Source organism: Carettochelys insculpta, chromosome 1, assembly GCF_033958435.1.
Source record: "Carettochelys insculpta isolate YL-2023 chromosome 1, ASM3395843v1, whole genome shotgun sequence".
Lineage (NCBI taxonomy): Eukaryota > Metazoa > Chordata > Testudines > Carettochelyidae > Carettochelys > Carettochelys insculpta.
In genome coordinates this window covers 219,288,260-219,311,033 of record NC_134137.1, presented here as the reverse complement: position 1 = coordinate 219,311,033, position 22,774 = coordinate 219,288,260, and the positions used below count along the sequence as shown (strand labels likewise).

The 22,774-nt window shown below is 40.6% G+C and overlaps 1 protein-coding gene across 5 annotated transcripts in view; it reads left to right on the top strand.

Moving 5' to 3' along the window:
- The window catches only part of DCBLD2 (discoidin, CUB and LCCL domain containing 2), a 93,867-nt gene extending 71,834 nt beyond the window's left edge, over positions 1-22,033 (top strand). For 4 of the 5 annotated variants that reach the window (XM_074999673.1, XM_074999652.1, XM_074999629.1 and 1 more), the window contains 6 exons: positions 12,808-12,955; positions 13,404-13,535; positions 15,301-15,394; positions 15,977-16,026; positions 18,625-18,762; positions 19,872-22,033. In XM_074999673.1, coding sequence (XP_074855774.1) covers positions 12,808-12,955; positions 13,404-13,535; positions 15,301-15,394; positions 15,977-16,026; positions 18,625-18,762; positions 19,872-20,299 — 990 coding nt within the window. In that variant the 3' untranslated portion in view covers positions 20,300-22,033. The remainder of the gene's footprint in view (positions 1-12,807; positions 12,956-13,403; positions 13,536-15,300; positions 15,395-15,976; positions 16,027-18,624; positions 18,763-19,871) is intronic. The other variant, XM_074999640.1, reaches the window with a different exon arrangement.
- Positions 22,034-22,774: the final 741 nt, after the last annotated feature.

Below are 22,774 nucleotides of genomic sequence, written 5' to 3'. Positions count from 1 at the left end.
AGGCTCTTGAAGAGTTCCACCGTGATTTCCTGGACACTACCATGCAGATAAGTGATGGTCACATAAATACCACCCTATACTGAAAACCCACAGACCACTATGCTTATCTACACGCCTCCAGCTTCCATCCAGAGCACAATACATGATCCATTGTATACAGCCAGGCACTAAGGTACAATCGTATTTGCTCCAATCTGTCAGACAGAGACAAACATCTACAAGACCTTTACCAAGCTTTCCTCAAACTACAATATCTACCCAAGGAAGTGAAGAAACAGATTGACTGACAGAGCCACACAGGTACCCAGAATCCACCTGCTACAAGACAGGCCTCTCAAGGAAAACAAGAGATCACCACTGGCCATCACATACAGCCCCCACCTAAAACCTCTCCAACACGTCAGCAGGGATCAGCAACTCATCCTGGACAATGATCCTTCACTCTCACAGACCTTGGGAGGCAGGCCTGTCCTTGCCTACAGACAGCCCACCAACCTTAAACAAATCCTCACCAGCAACTATAGACCACACCACAGTAACTCTAAGCCTGGAACCAATCCCTGCAACAAACCTCGCTGAAAACTCTGCTCACATCTACACCAACAATATCATCACAGGACCTAACATCAACTTTACCATGAGGGACTCCTTTTACCTGCACATCTACGAATGTAATATATGCCAGCAATGCCCCACTGTAATTTCCATTGGCCAAACTGGACAGTCTCTGCATAAAAGAATAAATGGACATAAATCAGACATCAGGAACGGCAACATACACAAGCCTGTAGGAGAACATTTCAATCTCCCTGGACACTCAGTAACAGATTTAAAAGTAGCCGTCCTACAACAACAAAAATTTCAAAAATAAAATGGAGAGAGAAATCTCTGAGCTGCAATTCATTTGCAAATTTGACTCCATCAGCCAAGGATTAAACGGAGCCTGGGAGCGGCTGGCCCCTTACAAAAGCAGTTTCTCTGTGCTGGAAGTTCACATCTCCACATTAGAGTCTGACAATGGGCCACATCTCCCCTGACTGATCTGACTTGTTTTTTCTCCTCTGTTGATGTACACTACTGATAATGGGTGGTTTCCACCCTGGCTGAATAGACCTTGTCAGCTCTGGCCCTCCCTTTTACTGGGACCCCCCTCTTCAAATACTCCTCTGAATTCCGCACCCCCCCATGCATCTGATGAAGCGGGTCTTTGCCCACGAAAGCTTATGCTCCAAAATATCTGTTAGTCTATAAGGTGCCACAGGACTTCTTGGTGTTCTCGAAGATACAGATTAACATGCTTACCTCTCTGATGCATCTCTTTTTTTCAAAATCTTTACTATCAACTCTTTCTTCAAGCTTTTCAGGGTCCCTGTGTTATTTTCAGTGATCGGATGCAATCATAGGAGCAGGGACAGTCAGTGGATGGACAACTGAGACTTCAGTTACAGAAGAAAGACTTCTGTTAACTTTTTTGCCATCTTTGAGGATGTCCTACTTTTCCTTCCTTCCAATGAGAAAAATGGATGTTAGCTTAACGTGGGAGGAGAATGAGGAAAATGCAATGCATGAAGATGATGTCCAAGACCAGTGAGCATAACCAGAATGCTACAGGGATGAGGGAACTTTGGTATAGGTTCCCACAGTGCACTGCTGTGACAGTCGATGTTTGCCAGTTGCATGTCGCAGGAATAAGTCGACTTTGTGAGGAGCACGTGGGGAGGTGAGGATAGTCAAATTCAAATTTATAAATTCCAGAGTTACAAAATCAATATTAATAAATTTGATTTTTTCCTCAGTGTAGACACAGCCATCAACCCCTTCTCCCTCAACTCCTTTCTCTTAGTGGAGGAGACAGCCTTCCTGCAGCCTGTAAGAGGAAGTAAAGTCAATCTTCATCCTTGCCTAGCCTGCACCAGAATATGGCTGAGAGAAAGTGGACTCGGATCTGAACCTCTTGGACCTAATCAGTCTCATTCATCCTTCCATATAAAGCACTCAGTCTATAGCACTGGTGGTGAGAAGCCAAAGAGAAGAAAGGAGCATGTGCTTAGGTCAGGGGTGAGCAAACTTTTTACATGAGGCCCCACTTTTTGTCCCTGCAATTAGCAGTCCCCAACCTCTCCCATCCTATCCAATGTAATCCAGACAAACGAGAATTTTGGTTATGTTCACATGGGGAAAAAAACTCTGGCACATGTAAGAAAATAAGTCTGTAGAATATAAAAACTTTGGTATATAAATGCGAATACACATACATAAAAACAGTAACAGATTTCAACGTTTTTAATGAGATGGATGATCATGAAGCCCAGCAACCGATCATGTTGCCACCCACCCTTATGAAATTTCACACACATACCCCTGATGGGGCCTGACCCCCACTTTGCACACTCCTGACTTAGGTCACCTGGAGACTCACTCTTCTGAGAATTTTCTCTTTCAGACACCTTTTCTTCCTCAGGTTTGGATTCAGAGGACCAATCCAACAAATGGCATCTTTTCGCTTTGCTTTCTCTCTTGAAAAATTTCTTCTTTGTCCATTGGTACTCACATGGTTTCAGGGTTCCACACAGGACAGTGACTCAACGTACACCTCCCTTAAGTTTCCAAAGTGGAGTTCTTGATCCAGTCCTGGAAAAGAATTAGAGTGCGCACTACTAAAAAGGTTTAATCACCGCTCTGTAATGGCCTGAAAGTTAAAATCAGACTGCTACCCTCACAGAGGGTTTACTCAGCCATTGCTAACCTTGTGAGTTAGTTATCTCTTCAGAAGGCAATGCTCTATCCAGTGAGCTCAGTGATCATAGGCCAGGGTCCTTGTGCTGGAATGTGAGGCCACCTCTGCAGGACTTAAACACATTCTCTTCTGCCACTGCTTTGCTTATGCTGTTTTAGCCTGTATGGGTTTCTTCTCAGAAGATACCTCACTGGGCCTGAAGATTTGAAAACAACTACTGCATAAGATCTCTCGTTCTCTCTGAGGAGATTTGGTATCAGATATGTGCCTTATTCCTTTTGCTTTGTGGCTGCCCAGGAACACGATAATGATAAAGGTACTCGATGACTGTACAATGGATGGCAGGCATCCAAAGACTAGATGGCTTCTTTACTGAGAAGTATGTTGCTGGGTGTTGTGCGTGTCTAGACAAAGCAGTTCTAGAAGTTAAAGATTAGGATGAGAAAATCCTGCCACTGGCAAAATACCAGAGGAAAGATTTATAAACCTCGAGCTAGGCACAAAGAGTCCTTTTGAGTTTTTCCCTCATCTGACTTCTGCTGATGAGATACTAACTTAATGGAGAGAGTATTGGAACAGATTTTGCAGTAAAACTCCCAGAAGCATTTTCTCCAGTTTTCCGTCCTGATAACAAAACTTCTTCTCTTCTGTGCCCTTCTGAACAGTAACAGAGAGGAAGCCATGCTAGTCTATACACTATCAAAACAAAAAGCAGTCGAGTAGCATTTTACTAGCAAAATAGTTTATTAGGTGAGCTTTCGTGGGACAGACCCACTTCTTCAGACCAAGAAGTGGGTCTGTCCCACGAAAGCTCACCTAATAAACTATGTTGCTAGTCTTTAAAGTGCTACTTGACTGCTTTTTGTTTTGATAGTGCCCTTCTGAGAAGAGGATCCCTGTGGAGTCAGTCTTCTCCAGTGTCAGCCAGAGGAATGAATGCCACCTTCTTCGATCAGTGAAGCCTTTAAGAGAAGTCCAGTTTCTTGTAACTGATTCTGCCCAACACCCCTTTTTCTCACTTCCAATGTCTGATAAAGTATATCCAGATGAATTGGGAGGTTATTGTCCCACTTGCTGGTCACTTAGCAAATACATGGCCTGTGAGAGATGCTCAGGGACCAGTTCCACATTCTCCTTCATCCTGTGCAGTCACAAAGGATCAGTTATCCTGGATTTGAAAGGCTTGAATGTGCTTATTCCATCTCTCCCGTGTTCACCTTCAGCCCATCACAAGTGCTCTTTTCATTAGCCTGGGAGTAAACAAGTAATGCATTCAAATTGGGACCCTTGGCTGAGAAACTGGGCATGATGGTAATTACAAATGTGTTGGCCTTTCTTAGTACCTTTGACCTTGCAAGGCTCTCCATCGCAATAAGGGTAGGATTCTCATGAGAGCTGAGACCTAGGAAAAGGTTTCTTCATTACTTTTATTTTGTGTATCAGAATTCTTAGCATACCTCTAAGCCTTGGTAGCAGACATACTGGGACGTCTTCTGAAGTGGGGATTAAGAGATACTCTGGTGACTGACAGGACTGGTCCTGCCTGCTGAAGCTACCCAGGAAAACTGACTAGGAACAGTGAGCCTTGAGCAGTTTGAGAAGAAATATAATCAGCTGTTGGTTTTAATTCTAGCTTTGACTGCCCTCTTCTGGACTTTAAGGTAAAATCTTCACTCTTTACCCTGAGCATTAGACTTCGATTGTCAAAGATGTTCAGTTGGATCATTCTCCTGCCTGAGAATACAAAAGTTTTCTATGTTTTATACTAACATATAACACTTTCCTACAGTCTATTTGAATTGTGCCTTTGTCTCTAGTGTAGTGACCACTTCCAAATTCCAGATGTGAAATGCAGTATGTAGCTTGGAATTGCATTGTACCATTTGGACCTGTATAGTCCCTTGTCTGGTAACATCTGTGGCTCAGCATCCCCGAGGGTGGTTCTGTGCTGGAGCATTTGTGGGGAAAAGCCAGTGCCCTGTGCCCAGCAGCTCTGCCCCCCACACTTCACTGAGCTTCAGTGCCAGGAATGAGTTATTTGTGCCATTCAAGCTTGGGGAAGAAAGACAGGGTGGACGCTAGGGGCCCATGGGGTTCAGGAGTGCAGCCTGGCAGTGCACTTCCCAGGGGGCTGTGCTCCTGGTTTCTGGCCACAGGTTCTACAGCCACCCTACCTCTTTCCCCAAGAATCCCTGCTTTCCTCTTCCTGCCCCTCCCAGTCACCACTTGGTCAATGCCAACTCCTCTGTTGCCACCAGAAGCAGAAGAGCTAGCATCGACTTCTCCTGGTCCAGCAAATTCTGTGCTTTAGGATGGGTCAGGACCCAAGGGTGCCAGGCCAGAACTCTACAACCTGTAGTTAATCAACTAAAGTCTTAAATAAAAGAAGAAATACTTAAAGATACTTTTGTAGAAATGTACTTAACCAAAACCTGCCAGTTGTGATGAAGAGGCATATTTAAATAATTGGAGCCAGTTACTGAACAAGGGAATAGATTCCCTTTGCCAACTTACTTTCTGAGCAACTAAGGCCCATAATTTATTTGCAGGCTTTCATGGTTTTATTTCAGCACTTATCCTGAAAAAAATGGAGCCTGGTATGTGGTATATGGCGAACATCGGTATATTGAGAACATATTTAATTTTAACAGCCCTTGCCCCACACACCTGTTACAGCTATACATGAACTAATGTCGTGTTTTAGTGACTGAAAGTACTCTGCCCTTCAGAAAGTAAAAATACAAAGTAGAAAGAAAGTCAAAGTCAGTGTTTTCAATCTTGAGGAAAATATATTTTAATACCTAAGTATGTAGTGCTAGAGTAAAAACATTACACACAAATAATAACTGCATTATTTTAGTTCTAAAACAAGAGTTGGGGGGTAGACATAGTATATTTTTATTCTTTGTACAGCACCTGGCATAGTGGGTCTCTCTCCATGACTGGGCTAGATGCAATGATAAAACAAATAATAATTATAGGGAGTATGGAAATGCACCCTGGACATCTGAATATATTTTTTGTTGCTTTTAATTCCTCGTCTAATAAAAAACAAAACACGTACAGGTTGAACATCTCTCATCCAGCACTCTCGGGACCTGACTGGTGCCAAACGACAGAAATTGCTGGACCACGGGAGGTCAATATTGGCTAGCAATATTGCTAAGACTTCCACTGCTTACTGATAATGACAGCAGAGAACCCTGAGCGCCAGGACTGATGGCTGTAAACAAACTTTATGAGACTACGGGAAACTTAGCCAAACCCACAATAAGTGGTGGTCCAGATAACTAAAATCATGCTGGATTACGGGTGTTGCTGGACAAGAGAATTCCAGATTAGGGAGGTTCATCCTGTAGTTACTTTCAACCATACCATCTATTTTAATCACCTTTTAAAAACTGGTTTTAACTGAGCATTAGCTATGGGAGTATGTGAAAAGAAATCTTCTTTACAAAGTAAACTCTGAAATGAATTTAGAATTTCAACTCACATTCTTGCTCATTTGGAACCAAAATTAGAAATGTAAAACAGGGTTTATAGCGACACCTTATACTTATGCTTTTTATGGTGCTCTAACAATGATCACTGATGCTGGTCTGAACCTACAGAAGTCGGATTCGTTTGTATGTTTTTAACACATTACTTTTCTGCCAGGGAAGCATTGTAGATGTTGCTAATAGTGACATGCACTATGCAGTCTAGATGTGATCATGGTTTTTAGTCCTATCTCCATCAGAGCATAAATCACAGTATGCATTTTAACAACAATCTGCACTGGTCTGTCACTGTTGTTCATTATGCCCTGCCCATTATTGCATATGTATCATCGTTGTCCTAGGCACTCAAGCAATACAGATTCTCAAATGTGGCCAGCACTTTTGTGTCTTGGAGCCCAAACTCCCTGCTGTGGTCCCTGCTCTGTTCCTCACAACAGCAGCTGAAGCTCACAGTGGGGCCCAACAGCATTTCATTGTACCAATAGGGCTGCTGCCTCTGCAAATTCCACAGAGATGAGCAACTGATAAGCCCTCTCTGAGATCGGCATGTATCACAGCTGGGAAATTTTGATGTGCACTGTTCAGACCATTACAAAGAACTTGCATGTGTGGCTACTGTGACTCTAACACTGTTTCCAACATCCATTACACATGAGCATACATACAGGATGTTTCACTTTGTGAAGAGGAAATACAGAAATAAGTGTACTGACCAAAACTCAGGGGCTGCTTTCTGACTTGTACTGGAAGAGAGGAGTCTCAGAGGGGTAGCTGTGTTAGTCTGTATTTTTGCAAAACAAAGCAAGCAGTCCTGTAGCATCTTAAAGACCAGAATCTGAAGAAGTGGGTCTTTCTCACAAAAGCTTTTTCTCACATTAATTAATCTTTAAGAGGTTACAGAACTACTTGTTTTGGAAGAGAGGAGTTGTGATCACTTCTCTTTCAAAAACCTGAGTAAGATTTTTTTGTTACAGCCTTTTAAAAATTGTTAGTAATACAGTATAGACGGTAATAAGTGTGTAACTTCTGTGGTAATAGAACAGATAATTCTTTACACTGAAAAGAGGTATTATGTTATTTACACGACATTCTGTCACTGGGTGACTAGATTATTACATGTATATATTAATTTTCAGAACTGTGGCATTGTGAATATACTGTGGCTTTATATTTGGCCATCGTGTAAACTCATTTGAGAACCAGAGACATAAAAGTCCACTTCAGGAACCAGGGACCCATCCCACTAGATGCACAACAACTAGACTGTCCCGTCTCAGAGACCTTACATTGATTCATAATTTGGCAGAGAGTACAATGCTATACTTTATAGTGGATTTGACTTTACCTAGACCAGTGTTTCTCAATTTTTTTATGAAGTACCCCTTTCAAACAAACAAACAAAAAAAGTATCCCCAGGTTTCTCTTGTTCACCACCAGGGTACATGTACTACCAGTTGAGAAATATATTCCAAAGGCAGGCATGTCAAATTCAAAGCCCAGTGAGGGACACACAAAAACTAATAGCTTTGAGGGCCATGGAAAGTCATAATTACTTATTATTATAGATTGTGTTTGTTATATTTTATAATATATTGTCTGTCTTCTTTGAACATAATACAATCATTTTAATTGAGAATTTAATACTTAATATGAATTTTATTATTTTATAATTTTATTAATAGCTCATAAAATTTGATTTGTAAAATTATTTGCACGTATATAGTAATTTTTAATTTAAATATAAATGTCGGGTACTCCATGCCCTGTCTGGCTCCCAGCCCCAGTGCTGCTGGGTTTACCCTGGCCCCAGGCAGATACCCAGGGCTGGAGCTGCTGAATGGGGCTGCCTGCCCCAGAGCTGTGTGGGTTTCCTGTGGCAATGGCCGGGTCCCCAGAACTGGAGCTGCCAGTGGGGCTCTGTGCCCTGGTGGGCTCCCAGGGCCACAAAAAAATTGATCGGGCCACATGTTTGTTATGCTTATCCTAAGATAATCTGAGGTCTTGACACAAGTGCCATTCAGTCCTTCTAGATTTCTGTACCCTTTTCAGGAGTCAGATTTGTTTTGCACAACACCAAGTTACACCTCACTTAAAAACTACTTTCTTACAAAAGCATGCAAACATATCACAGAAAACTAATACTTGAAAGCTTGCTGACTTTCTACCAGCTGATTATCAAATAAATGAACTGCAATACAAATATTGTACTTACATTTCAGTGTAAGGCATATGAAGCAGTAGAAAAAAGTCATTGCTTGAATGAACTTTTAGATTGTACTGACTTGATCAGTGTTTTATGTAGTCTGTTGTAAAACTAGGCAAATATCTAGATGAGTTGATATACTCCCAAAAGACCTCAGCGTACCCCAAGGGTGCTCATGCCACTGGTTAAGAAATACTGACTTAGACTGTATTACTTCCTGTATGAAGAAGTGTAAAACTTGCAGTTGATCAGAATATCTATGTAAGACTCTGTTGTGCATTATAAGATGGCTGGGCCAGTGCCTTATTTTTTCCTTCGTATAAATACAAAGATCATTTTGGTATGTGCATGTCTGTGCAAGGTGGGAATGAGAGGTTTGGCATGTGTGTTCCTGCACAGGAAAACTGGAAATTACTTCTGTTCAAGCACTTTTTAATCCACTACAAACTTCACTCCATTCTTTCACCTGTTCAATGACCCATAACTTCTTCAATCAAAGATCGTATGTTAATCACATGTAATTTACAGTAGATAAACTTGTGCTATACAAATAAGCTTAAAGAAATAATGAAGGAACTAATAGGAATTTTTATTTTCTTTCTCAGTGTATGGATGGTAAAAGGGCAAGTGTTTTGCCTTTTAGTAGGCAAGTAGCTGCCATTCTCCTGTAGATGGAGCTAAAAGTCCATGTGATGATGTAGCAGTCTTTTCCTTCCTACAGTTTGGATTACTAAAAGGATTACGAAAAATACTGCTCGTGAGCTTGTTAGAGCCCCTGCTACATCTGAAGATCGCTCTAGAAGTTTGTGACACTGGAGTGTCCAAGGCACATGGTGGTTCCACAAAATTTTATTCTCAACTTAGCCTCATGGAAAATGTATCTCAAATGCTGACAAAAAGAAAATGCAAATACTATGTAAATACATTTCCCTTGAGTGAAATGGAAACCACATTATCCCCAGCTGTCTCAGAACCTTGATGAATTTGGCTTCTGGGAAAGAGTGTGCTTGTGGATAGAAAAATTTTGAAGACCTATGGATGGCACTTGCCCTACCGCTATCAAAATAATGTTGAGCCTAAAGCTTTACTTGACTGATCCTAGAAAAGCGCCTCTAGAAGAAGTTTCTTCTACTTTTAGCTGAGCAGAATACTATATTCTGTCATGTCAGATGCAAACTTGACCATGGTAATCAGATGCTCATAAACCCAGTTGACTGTTGTAATTCACTCTTCATTCAGGCAGTAAAGAAAATGCCCCTTCCAGATAACGTGTTGATAAGACCACCGTATGTTTGTGTGATTATGCAGGCTGTCAAATAGCAGATGAAGTTTGAGACACTACCCTAAACCTTCATGAGCATAATGGGCTGGGACAGTAGGTCCTCTGAAAAGGATAGGGTGAAGTGTAACTGGAATGACCCTAGCATGTCAGTGAAAGATTTTTTTGCATGTCTTTGGTATAGATATTTCTGAACAATAGGGAAAAGTTGTCTCTATTACTAGGATTACTGAGTAGCTCTGTTGTCAAACCTGGCATCAAGCTTGTTTTTGGTCAGGATTGCTAATGAGAGATTTGTTTTTGCAGAAGTTACCATATTTGAGGAAAGTTATCCCATTAATATACCAATCGGGAAGTGCAAACTCAACTATACGTTGCTTCTTAGGTATTTTGTTTTTGTTTTTTTTTCCATGAAGAAGAGTCTATTGACTAGTATTTTTCAAGCCATTTTTGTTAGTCTTTAAAGTGCTACATTTTTGCTGCTTAGTATTTTTCAAGGCACCCTGCTGTTTACCCTGCTGGGGCAGAGGGAATAGCTTTCGTTGTGCTCTCATCCCCCCTTGCCCACACCCTCAACATTTTCAGAGTTGTCTGATCATAAATACCCTCAGAAATAGGGAATTTGGCTTCTCTTTTTCCATCTTGTATTCAAAGGAGTTTGTTGTTTTTTTTTTGTTATTTTTAAGAAAAACTCATTGAGGGTGTAGTAACAGAGAGGTAGCCATGTTAGTCTCCACTCCAACAAAACAAAGTAGCAGAAATGTAGCACTTTAAAGACTAACAAAATGATTTACTCAGTGATGAGCTTTTGTGGGCCAGACCCACTTCTTCTGATCAATTTAATTTCCAATACAGACTTACACATATAAGTACAGAGGACCCAAAAAAAAAATGCAATAAATACTGACAAGTCAAATAGGATAAAAGGAAGGGGGTGAGAGTTTGCGCGGGGGGGGGGGGGGGGGTTGTTTATTGTCCTGTCTGAGATAATTACGAGCATATAATGAAGGGAAGCAGCCATTGTAATGCATCAGGTAGTTGATGTCTCTGTTCATACCACATATTAATGTGTCGAATTTGAATATGTACTCTAACTCAGAAATCTCTTGCTCTAATCTGTTGTTAAATGCTCTGTGTTGCAGGACACAAATTCTCAGGTCTTTAACAGAATGGCCCACTTCATTGAAATGTTCACTGACAGGCTTATGTGTATTGAGTTTCTTCATGTCTGCTCTGTGTCCATTTATTCTTTGGCGAAGGTTTTGCCCAGTCTGTCCAATGTACATAGCGTAAGGGCATTGCTGGCACATAATGGTATATATAATGTTGCTGGAAGTGCACAAGAGTGTGCCTTTGAACTTGTAACTAACGTGGTTAGGTCCCATTATGGTATCTCCAGAATAAATATGTGGACAAAGTTGGCAGCAGGGTTTGTTACAAGGAAAAGTTCCAGGATTCATATTACTGTAGCGTAGCCTGTGATTGCTGGTGAGAATCTTTCTCAGGTTAGGAGGGTGTCCATAGGAAAGGACAGGCCTGTCACATAGAGCCTTCTGGAGTATTGCATCCTGATCCAGAATAGGTTGCAGATTTTTAATGATGCATTGCAGGGGGTTGAGTTGGGGGCTGTAGTGATAAGTGGTGTTGTGTTGTTGATGATCTTGGGCCTATCTTGAAGTAGCTGGTTTCTGGGTATTCATCTGGCTTTGTCAATTTGTTTTTTCACTTCTTGCTTGCTTGGTAGAGGTCTTGTACTTTTCGGTCTCTGTCAGTAGGATCAGAGCAGATGTGATTGTATCTAAGGGCTCGCCTGTAAACGATGGATTGTGTGGCATGAGCCGGACGGAAGCTGGAGGCATGTAAGTAAGTGTATTAGTCAGTGCGTTTCACAGTCCAGAGTCTCAAAAATAACTTGGACATTATAGTCAGGACCGCTGACATATTTGACACATTAACATATCTCAAACAGGACATTTAACATACTCGCTCCCAACTCTCATCCCCTTCCTTCTTTCCTATGTGATTTGTCAGTGTTTAGTGCTTTTTTTTTTTCTTTCTTTTTGGTCCTCTGTACTTATGTACGTCCGTCTGGATTGGAAATGAAATTGATCTGAAGAAGTGGGTCTGGCCCACAAAAGTTCATCACCCAATAAATCATTTTGTTAGTCTTCAAAGTGCTACATTTCTGCTGCTTTTTTTTTTTTCATTTAGTGTGTGTCAGGTTTTATTGATGGTGGTCGGATAGTAACTCTGTAAAAACTGGCACTTGTTTGATTTACCAGGTGAAAATAATTTGTAAAGTTATATGGCGCCCCTACCCCCTCCAAAAAAAAAAAAATCCACTATTTTTACCTTGAACAGATTTAAATAATTGTTAGTAAAGGTATTTTTGTATGTTTTTAAAAATTCTGGAGTCCCTTTTGTTTTCATATTAAGCTTTACAGCTTCTGTAGACTGCAACAATACAAACACTAAAATGTCTTGAATTCCATTTAGTAAAGGTTGTGCGCACATATGTCAGACAACTAAAAACATTATAAAGGCATCAGAAGTTTTTTTGCATTCTGTTATTGCAACTACCTGCCTTATTTATGAGATATAAACACAAGACACAAGTAGATGACATCTGAGTAAAATAATAGTAATGTCATACCTGGCAGATTTTATTCTAAGATAAAGGGTATTGAAGATGAGGTATGTGATGGGGATACAAATGTTCTTTGTATTTGTCTGCTCTTAAGATAAAACATTTGAGGTTTTGGTTCATAATTCTCTGCAATCATCTTAGGACTGCCCAGTCTGCCTCAGGTGTCACGTGATGAGGATTTATCACTGAATTAGGCCTACTAATTGGATCATTAGTTCCCCAGTCAAGGCCAGGTAGACTGCAAATAGTCACCCTATCTCCGAGGAGCTTGGCCAGCCCAGTAGCGCTGTTGTGGAAAGCACAAAAATAGGTTCTCATTGCACAGTACCTAGAGCTGCTTATATAGTTAATTGAAATTGTTGACATAGCTAGCAATGAACCGTTGTATCATTCACTATAGGAGCTAATAATTCGGTTTTAATGTTTTTTTTCTTTTCCTAGATATTTCAAGGAAACACTGAATATTATCAGGAAGTTCGCAATAACTTCATCCCACCTATTATTGCACGTTTTGTTAGAATTAACCCCTTAAAATGGCATCAGAAAATTGCAATGAAAGTGGAACTGCTAGGATGTCAGTTTAGCATAGGTAAGACGTTCAAAATGTCACAGCTATGGAAAAATTCACTATGAACCACTGGAATATGTTTGTAACTATCACTTACATTTTGGATTTGTTTCCATTAAGAAAATTCTCTTAAAACTATTTTCTTTAAAATATTTTTGGAGAAGGCCAGAAAAATCTAATTTTGTAATGCTCACTGGACTAACATTTTGTAGTTGAATTGACATTCACAATATTCTGACTCCTGTAACTGGAAGATACCCCTGTGAGGTGCTCTGTGTTTAAGATCTTTGTATCAAAGGTGTTAGAAATTTGCTTTTTCTTTTCACGAGATTGTGTCCTTTTCTGACTGACCAAAATAAATGAGTCCTATGCTAACCTGGCTGCATTTTCCTTCCATACTAAGGGAACTTGTAAAACTAGCACCAAGATTGAGTTAACTTTTTTCCCCCCCCCACATATCCTCATACAGTTCGGGCTCCAAAACTTACCTTGCCGCCGCCACCACCACCTCCAAATAGTGACGACTTCTCTGTCTACACTGATAAAACAACTTCCAGTCCTGAGATCAAAAACACTACTGTGACTCCAATTGTAACCAAAGGTATTAATACTTAAGTGGTGATAGTGTCTGAGAGGGATCGGTAAAGGTCTTATGTTAACGTATTTTTTCATCTGTTGTTGGTCTCAGGGTATTGGAGAGACAAGGAAGGTGAATGTTTTTGTTTTGTACAAACTTCTGCAGGGGAAAGAAACAAGCTTTCAACTATCACAGTGCTCTTCCTCTGTGCAGCTCAGCAGCTTGTCTCAACAAAATTTGGTCCAAAATATCACTTCACCCACCTTGTCCCTCTTATGCCAAGGTAGTTTATCTAAATATAAATTATTTGGTATTTACTTTCTGCCCTTCACGGTGCTCTGAATTTAATGTGTTATTCAGGCTGTTTACCTGCTGTAATAAACTCTATCACTTGTTTGTTTTCAATATTCACATTACCATAGTAGAGACCCATATGGTGGGTGATGATTTATAGCTCCAGTCTGCCCTCAGACATGCAAATGGAAATCCAGTGGAACAATTGGCAGTAGAACACTATCTATATGAAAGTTTAAAAAGACCCAGAAAAGAGATGACTAGGGAGGGTAGTATAGAGGTCAATACAATGATGGTGTGGAGAAAATAAGAAGGGGAATGTTACTTACCCGTTCAGATAACACAAGAACTAAGGCTTACCAAATGAAGTGAACAGTTTTAAAACAAAACCAAGGAAGTACTTCATCACATAAAATGTCAACCTGTGGAATTCATTGGCAGGGGATACTAAGAAGACCAATAGTGTAACTGGGTTAAAAAAAAAACTTGAGGAGTTCCTAGAGGATAGGTCCATCATAATTACCACCATAGTCAGGGGAACAACTCCTTGCTCTGGGTGTCCATAAACCTCTGAATGCCAAAAGCTGGGAATGCACAATAGTGGATAACGTCACTCAGTAATTGCTATGTACATTTTTTTCTGAATCCGTTGACACTGGTCACAATCAGAAGACAGGATATTAGACTAGATGGACCATTGGTCTGACCCAGTGTGGCCATTGTTAACCATTCAGGTGTCCTTTTGAGATAGAATTTTGAAGTGAGTTACAGCTCTTCACTTATGGCCACTGATCACTAAAAAAAATGGCAAATTTAAATTTTCCCATCAGCTCACCAAAAAGTTATCGGTGTGTGTCTTCTGAATTTCAGTACTCTGTTATGTAATGTCAAAAAAGTGATGACTCCTAATTTTTACATTAATCACATTAATGGCTTCCACGAATCACAGATTTTGGCATGAAACTTCCACCTTAGGAAATGTAAATTCATCTGTGTTTGGTTGGTTTTTTTTTTTTTATTGACTTTTATGGATAAGAAATCCTTAGCTAAGAAAATTGTCAAAAGTGAGTAAGAGCATTGCAAGGCATTGATGAAGAGCAGTTGGGACAGTAGTCCAAAGGGTTAGTCTCCTGCCAAATGAAACACTGCTGGAATCTCACTGACATTTTCAAGTCAATGTTAAGTATTGTTAGATGTTCAAACGTGCGTGGTCCTGTGTCGTTCTATTTTTCTTTTAGTTGGTATTTAGGCAAATTGTAATTTGAACTCTTTTTTTTAAGATACAAATAAGAAATTGGGTCTGACGCTGTAATTTTGGAAAATGTACATTTAAATTAAGATAGCACCCAGAGAGCAGCCTGGTCAGGACTTCCTTATGCTAGGCACTGTACAAATCTATATAAAATTATGGTGTCTTCTGCAAAGACTTTAGGAACCAAAAATTGATATGCAAATGTTATTCTGTCCCACACCATTTTTGTTTAATGGATTTCAGATGTGGCACTGGCAGCTGTCCTTGTTCCAGTACTGGTGATGGTCTTCACTACTCTCATTCTGATCTTAGTGTGTGCATGGCACTGGAGAAACCGGTAAATGAATGAATGATTAGTGATCTTGTAAAATACTTTAATTTAATCTGTAATCTAATACAATGCGTATGCAAATATGAAATTTATAGTTAAATCCTTCCCAGAAAGGCTGTATTAGTTCAGAATTGTCTACTCATGTATGAAGAGAGAATGTTCTGCATGCTAGACTTCCATGTCGTGTTGGCTAGCATTATAAAACTACAGCCTGCTTTTCCTAAATTTTTGGGAGACGTTTGTTTGTTAGGGATTATATTTTGAAACATGAGCACCAGTTGCAGCCAAGCACATAGTCAGGACTTTCACTTCCCATTCAACCCTGAGGGATCCACCCTGGCACAGGAGTCTTCATGTTGTCCAGGTGAGAGAGCTTGTAGGGGGCAGAAACCAGAATGTTCCAGCTTCGTATCGTCAGATAGTTGCCACCAGTCAGCAGGAGTTAATAGAAATTGTTACTAGCCTGTAAACATTTTAGTGCTATAACTTGCCAGGGTTTATCTTCTGCAGGAAAATGTTGGTGAAATCAGTAGTGGTTTTGCATTTGAATATGGTAGCTAAATATGCCCAATTTTTACTTTTTTCCAGAAAGAAGAAAGCTGAAGGAACATATGACTTACCTTACTGGGATCGTGCAGGTAACAAAATGGTGGCAAATTTCTGGATTTGGTGCCAGCCTTTAGCAGCATAGTTTATGATGCAGAGGCCGTGTCTACACTAGCCCCAAACTTCGAAATGGCCATGCAAATGGCCATTTCGAAGTTTACTAATGAAGCGCTGAAATACATATTCAGCGCCTCATTAGCATGCGGGCAGCCGCGGCACTTCGAAATTGACGCGGCTCGTCCCGACGGGGCTCCTTTTCGAAAGGACCCCGCCAACTTCGAAGTCCCCTTATTCCCATCTGCTCATGGGAATAAGGGGACTTCGAAGTTGGCGGGGTCCTTTCGAAAAGGAGCCCCGTCGGGACGAGCCGCGTCAATTTCGAAGTGCCGCGGCTGCCCGCATGCTAATGAGGCGCTGAATATGTATTTCAGCGCTTCATTAGTAAACTTCGAAATGGCCATTTGCATGGCCATTTTGAAATTTGGGCCTAGTGTAGACACGGCCAGAGCGTTTTAAACAATGACAATATATGTAATAGTAACAGAGAGAGAACCTTGCTAGTCTATATACTATCAAAACAAAAAAGCAGTCCAATAGCACTTTAACGACTAGCAAAATAATTTATTAGGTGATAAGCAAGTCTGTCCCACGAAAGCTCATCACCTAATAAATTATTTTGTTAGTCTTTAAACTGCTACTGGACTGCTTTTTTGTTTTAGTAACATGTGTAACTTCCTCTTGCCAGAGCAGACTGAAAGATCGCTACGCAGTGGTTCTGAAATCTGAATTTTTCTTCCATTCAGACTTGTAGCTTTTTTTTCTGCAAATTAGCTTAAAAAATAGACTTCCATTTTTTTCTGACACGTATTATTAGATCTCCACTCAGAGCCTTGGTAATACAGAGTTGAAATCCTATAAAGCAGTGTTTCCCAAAGTGTGGTATATGCATCTCCAGTGGTACGTGAACAGATTTCAAGGGGTAGACGGCAGAAAATAAATTACTGAAAATCAGAAGCTAAGCTGTGGGAGGGCACTGGGAAAGCGGGTACACCAATAAGGCTGAAGTTCCAAAAGGGGTACCCACATGTTTTAAGTTTGGAAAACGGGAAAGGCTGGAATCTTTCCATTTAAACAAGCAAGAAACAGAACAATGAATCTCATTTTGAGCAATAATTTTGTATATAGTTCTGAGTATTGATGAGTCTGGTATTTTGTAGGATTGTATAGTATTGAAAGCACTTTAGAATGCCTGTCAATTTTACTTGCTATTGCTTCAATCTTCCACACTTATAGTACTGTCTGACTTGCTCCTTGTTATTTTTCACCTTGTTAAAATCCTCGGTCTAACGCAAAAAACACCCACGTGGTTTTTATGAGAGGAGGAGAAAAGGTAAAGGGGAGTTAAAATCTATAGTGTAGGAATTTATAATGCACAGGGCTCCTTTTTGATTCAGAATGCCCAGTGATCTTCCACATAAGTAAGCTTGTGTTTAAAACTACCTAAATGACTGTGGTAATATTCTCCATGTGTATTTGAGCTTACTGAAATACTTAACATCTGCACAGTAAGACAAGTAATGGTGGTAACACAGAAATTCAGAGCCATTCTGGCCAAATTGCTTTGGAAATGATACAAGTTAAAAACTGAGTGGAAGTCTTATTTCCGAACTTCCTGTATTTGTCAGGCAGACTCGAATAACTTCAACAGTGTGTTAAAATATAATGTATAGTGGTCGCATAGGCTACGTCTACATGTGCACACTACATCGAAATAGCTTATTTCGATGTAGTGATTTCGATGAATAACGTCTACACGTCCTCCAGGGCTGGCAACGTCGACGTTCAACTTCAATGTTGGGCGGCACCACATCAAAATAGGCGCTGCGAGGGAACGTCTACATGCCAAAGTAGCACACATCGAAATCAGGGTGCCAGGAACCGCTGCAGACAGGGTCACAGGGCGGACTCAACAGCAAGCCGCTCCCTTAAAGGGCCCCTCCCAGACACAGTTGCACTAAACAACACAAGATCCACAGAGCCGACAACTGGTTGCAGACCCTGTGCATGCAGCATGGATCCCCAGCTGCCGCAGCAGCAGCCAGAAGCCCTGGCTAAGGGCTGCTGCACACAGTGATCATAGAGCCCCGCAGGGGCTGGAGAGAGAGCGTCTCTCAACCCCTCAGCTGATGGCTGCCATGGCAGACCCCGCTATTTCGATGTTGCGGGATGCAGATTGTCTACACGTGCCCTACTTTGACATTCAACTTCGAAGTAGGGCACTATTCCCATCCCCTCATGGGGTTAGCGACTTCGACGTCTCGCCGCCTAACGTCGATTTCAACTTCGAATTAGCGCCCAACACGTGTAGCCACGATGGGTGCTATTTCGAAGTTGGCGCCGCTACTTCGAAGTAGCGTGCACGTGTAGAGGCGGCCATAGTGTTCTATAAGCTCTGTGAAGAGTGATAACCAATTTCTTGGTGGGAGGAGGAGAGAAAACAAGGCAAGCTGTTCTCACAGAGGCTAAGAAAGGGTTTTAGCATCTTTCTTTGGTAATAACATGAAAGGATTATCCCTGACTTTATGCAACGTTTTAAGTTACTTTATTCTTTTATTTCTAAAATGTGGAAGGATGGTGGAAAGGCATGAAGCAGTTTCTCCCTGCCAAGTCAGCAGAGCATGAAGATGCCCCTGTTCGCTATAGCACTAGTGAAGTTAGTCATCTGAGACCAAGAGAAATCCCAACCATCTTACAGACAGAGTCTGCAGGTACCTGATTTTTGGATTAATGTGTGAAATGATATATACTGGATGAATTTATAAGAACTGAAATCTGGTGTTACCTCATTGCTTGTTGCTTGTGCTGGGGAGAGAAGGCATAAGACTTTACTCCCTACCTCGTCTGTCTTCTCAGACTTATTTAGATTTATGATTTGTTTAGCCAACAGAATTGCCAAAAGTGAGTAAGAGCATTGCAAGGCATTGATGAAGAGCAGTTGGGACAGTAGTTCAAAGGGTAAATCCTGCAAAATAATTCCTGAACACTGCTGGAATCTCATTGACGCTTTCAAGTCAATGTTAAGTATTGTAAGATGTTCAAATGTATGTGTTCCTGCATTGTTCTAATTTTACATTCTTCTAGTTCTAAAATGTGGAAGGATGGTGGAAAGGCAACCTTAATTCTGACATGTTGTAAATTCCCTCCACTTTGTGGACCTGCACTAGAGAGGAATGAGACACTTTTCCAAAGGGTTTCAAGGCTCCTGCTGATATCAGAGGAATGTAGAGATTCAGGAATCCTGTGTTTAATTCCAGATTCTGTAGTGGACACAAACCCTTCTGCCTGTGTGTCCTCCTGTCCTGTGTTTCCATCTACTCATTCTAGTCTCATCCCCGTGCTTTGGCTTTGCCCCTAGTCCCAGGGCTTCTCATGCTTGTCTAATCTCCACCTATCAAACTAACAAGATGCTATTGAGCACATATAAATTCTTATTTTTAATGAGCAATCAAAAACCACATCTATGATATCTATGTACGAGAAAGAGCTAAACAGGTCATCTGAAATTTAGTTCTGCCGGCAGACACCCAGCATGGGAAATTTTCAGATCAAGCAATTGAACCGTCGCAGTTATGAAGTCTGTCAAGATTAACTATTAGTGGTGCTACTATTAATAGTCTATTGCTGGGTCTCTTGCACCTTTCTCTGAAGTATGTGGCACTGATAAGATACTGGACTAGATGGACCATTGCAAACTACCCCCAGTCTGTCAAGCCAATGTTCTTAATGAGGGCTTCTTTTTAATGCAATGCCACTATATTAAACTTAAAAATGTTCCTGCCTGTAAAATTTTCTTCTTTTTCTTGGAAACATTGTACAGAGTATGCTCAGCCACTGGTTGGAGGAATTGTTAGCGCACTCCATCAGAGATCAACCTTTAAACCAGAAGAAGGGAAAGAAGCAAGTTATGCTGATGTGGATCCTTACAACTCTCCTGTACAAGAAGTTTATCATGCTTATGCTGAACCACTGCCTGTTACTGGACCAGAATATGCAACCCCAATAATCATGGACATGTCAGGTCACCCCACTGCTCCTCCTGTTGTCTCTTCTACTTCTACGTTCAAGACTACAGGGAACCAAGCCCTTCCCATAATGGGAACTTGCAGTAAACTGCTAGGTAGGACAGATAGCTCATCCTCTGCACATGCACTGTATGATACACCCAAGGGGATGCCTGGACTGGGTTCCCCAGATGAATTGACGTACCAGGTACCACAGAGTGCATCACATTTCACAGGCAGTTGAAGAAAACTGAGGTAAGTGATGAATGAGCTCAGGGTGGCAAATGTGAGTTCTTAAAATTCTTTGAAGGTGACTATATTATGGTCAGTTTTCAATCACATTGAATTTATATTGTAAGTTGTAGTGACATGGAGTAAACAGAATGTGATATCTAAGGTTCAGGAAATTAACAATCTTACCATTTCTTTGGGTATATAGATGATATTTAATGCTTGCCTGTTCAGAAATCGCAAGCGTCCATTTTACTACTGTAAATGAGAGCGAGGTACTCTAAGATGAATTTCAAAAATGTATTGACTGGAAGTAGTCATGTTACATGGAGAGGAATGATACAGTCCCTCAAAGTTGCGCAACTTCAGAGAAAACAATTTTACAATGAAAGTTGTTACCTCTGCCATATCTTCTGAAGTCTCAAGGTCAGATGGAACCCGCAAAGTCTGACCTGCACATTAACAAGCCACAGAACCTCACCCCTAATCTTCTCTGTATTAATTCATTGTGGAGTCAGATTTGACCTTTCTAAACAGCAACTACATTGTGATTAGTATCTTTAACATTTGTGAGTCTATCTCTAAGACTACTGAATTATCCTAAATTGAAGCCTCAGATTCCCAACTGCCTCTGCAATGTGGCTGACAGCTTTGTCATTCTATGAGGCAATTGCAGGTCTACATGAGTGACTGATTTTTTTTTAAAGAATGCATACTGGTTTACATCAGCGGGAAGGTATTTCTGAGAGCATTTAAGATAAAAGGGTCAGATTTTCAAGCTTGTGCACAAAAATGCCCAGCATAAGCACATGAATAATATGACTACCTGAAAGTCTGTGTACACAGTGTACGTGTAGGTAAGTATATTTTGGCACAGGTGCATGTGAAAATTGGGTCATTGTGACTCAAATGAAGGGTGAAAAGGCTTAAGAATTGACATTTGTTTTAAGTGTGAGACAATTTAGAAGCCACTATGTAAATCATTTTTATTTTAGAATTAAAGCTGTGCTAAATTTCATATTAAGAGAGATTATTTTCTAAGAGATTAGCTCACAAACAAGTAGGTAGAAATAGATTAGAGAGCTCCATAGACCAGTCCTGTCCAATGAAAATTATAGCTTTTCTGGATGCTGTTTAAAATGGTGGAAACAAAGCACAGCTTGTTGGGAAGTAATGAAAAACTTCTTTAAAAAGCTTTATTTTTATTAATAGGATGGCACAGTCTGAAAGAATTTGTGACATCCTTGCCCACACCATAGCCCAGTTTTATGGACTTTAAACATGATTCAAATGAGCCTTACTTGTCCAAGGCTTGCATAATTGGTTATACAACAGATAAACTAATACTGGTAAAAGGGACTATGCCAATTCCAAGTGTTTACTCCTGCTGCAAATGGTGTTGTTCTGCCTTTTCCCTTGCTATTTAGGTTTTACAAAAATGTGATACATAATTTATTTTTCACCTGTTACTGAGGTACTATGACTAATCACATGTGTGATGGTAAACATTGGGAATTATGTACACTGTTTTAAGGCCTGATCCTGCATACACTTACTCAGAAGATTAGTTCTACTGATGAGATGGTTCTGTAGGATTGGCCCCGAAATGTGAATATTAAGTTGGTAGCATCAGCCTTCTGCCAGAAAATTAAATTACTAGCCCTATTACTTGTTTGTACTAGTCCAATGTTTAACAGAAGGATGAAATAAATTGTTAAAATTCCCACAGCTGGCGATTGTTCTGTGGTATTTTCCTAAACATATTGGTTTAAGGGAAACTAAGAGACTGGAGACTCCAGTTTTTAAAATGTCATATATGACACTTTTCTGAACAAAACAAAGGTGGTGCTACATGGGGGCACATATTTTGCTTTGGAATAAACAATTTTTAACTAACAAACAGTCAAAAATAGAGATCAAAGCTTAAGAGTAGTGCAGGGGAAAAATTGCTTCAAGCAGCTTCAGTGTGAACGAAGGCTCCATCTATACCCTAACCACAACAAGTGGAGCAAAAGAAATGAAGAGCATTATGTAAATTTGTTTTTAAGGCAGATCTCAATTTCAGCAGAAACATTATCGAGAAGCAAAATCCTTCCAATACAAACAGTGTTTACAGATAAGTTATTACTGATTTCATCAACTGTACTGAAGTTGATTGGGCTGTTTGTCTTAATGATCAAAGAGCCCAGATTCTCCTTCCAGATTACAAAAGCTCAGTAACACTCCAGCCCTTGTTAAATGAGTACTTTACTCGCTTATACAAGAGACACATATACTTACCTTTGTTCACTAGACAAGTGAATTCCCCCTGCTAATACCAACCAGCTCCGCACACCCAACTTGCAGCAGCCTGAACCCCACACCACATTTAATGCCCCCCCACCTGCCCCATGGACTCAACCAGCCACCAGGTTTTAACCCTCCCCAACCCAAGGTTCACTTACTTTTCAAAAACAGTGCCACATGCTGCCACTTCTTCACCAAGTTA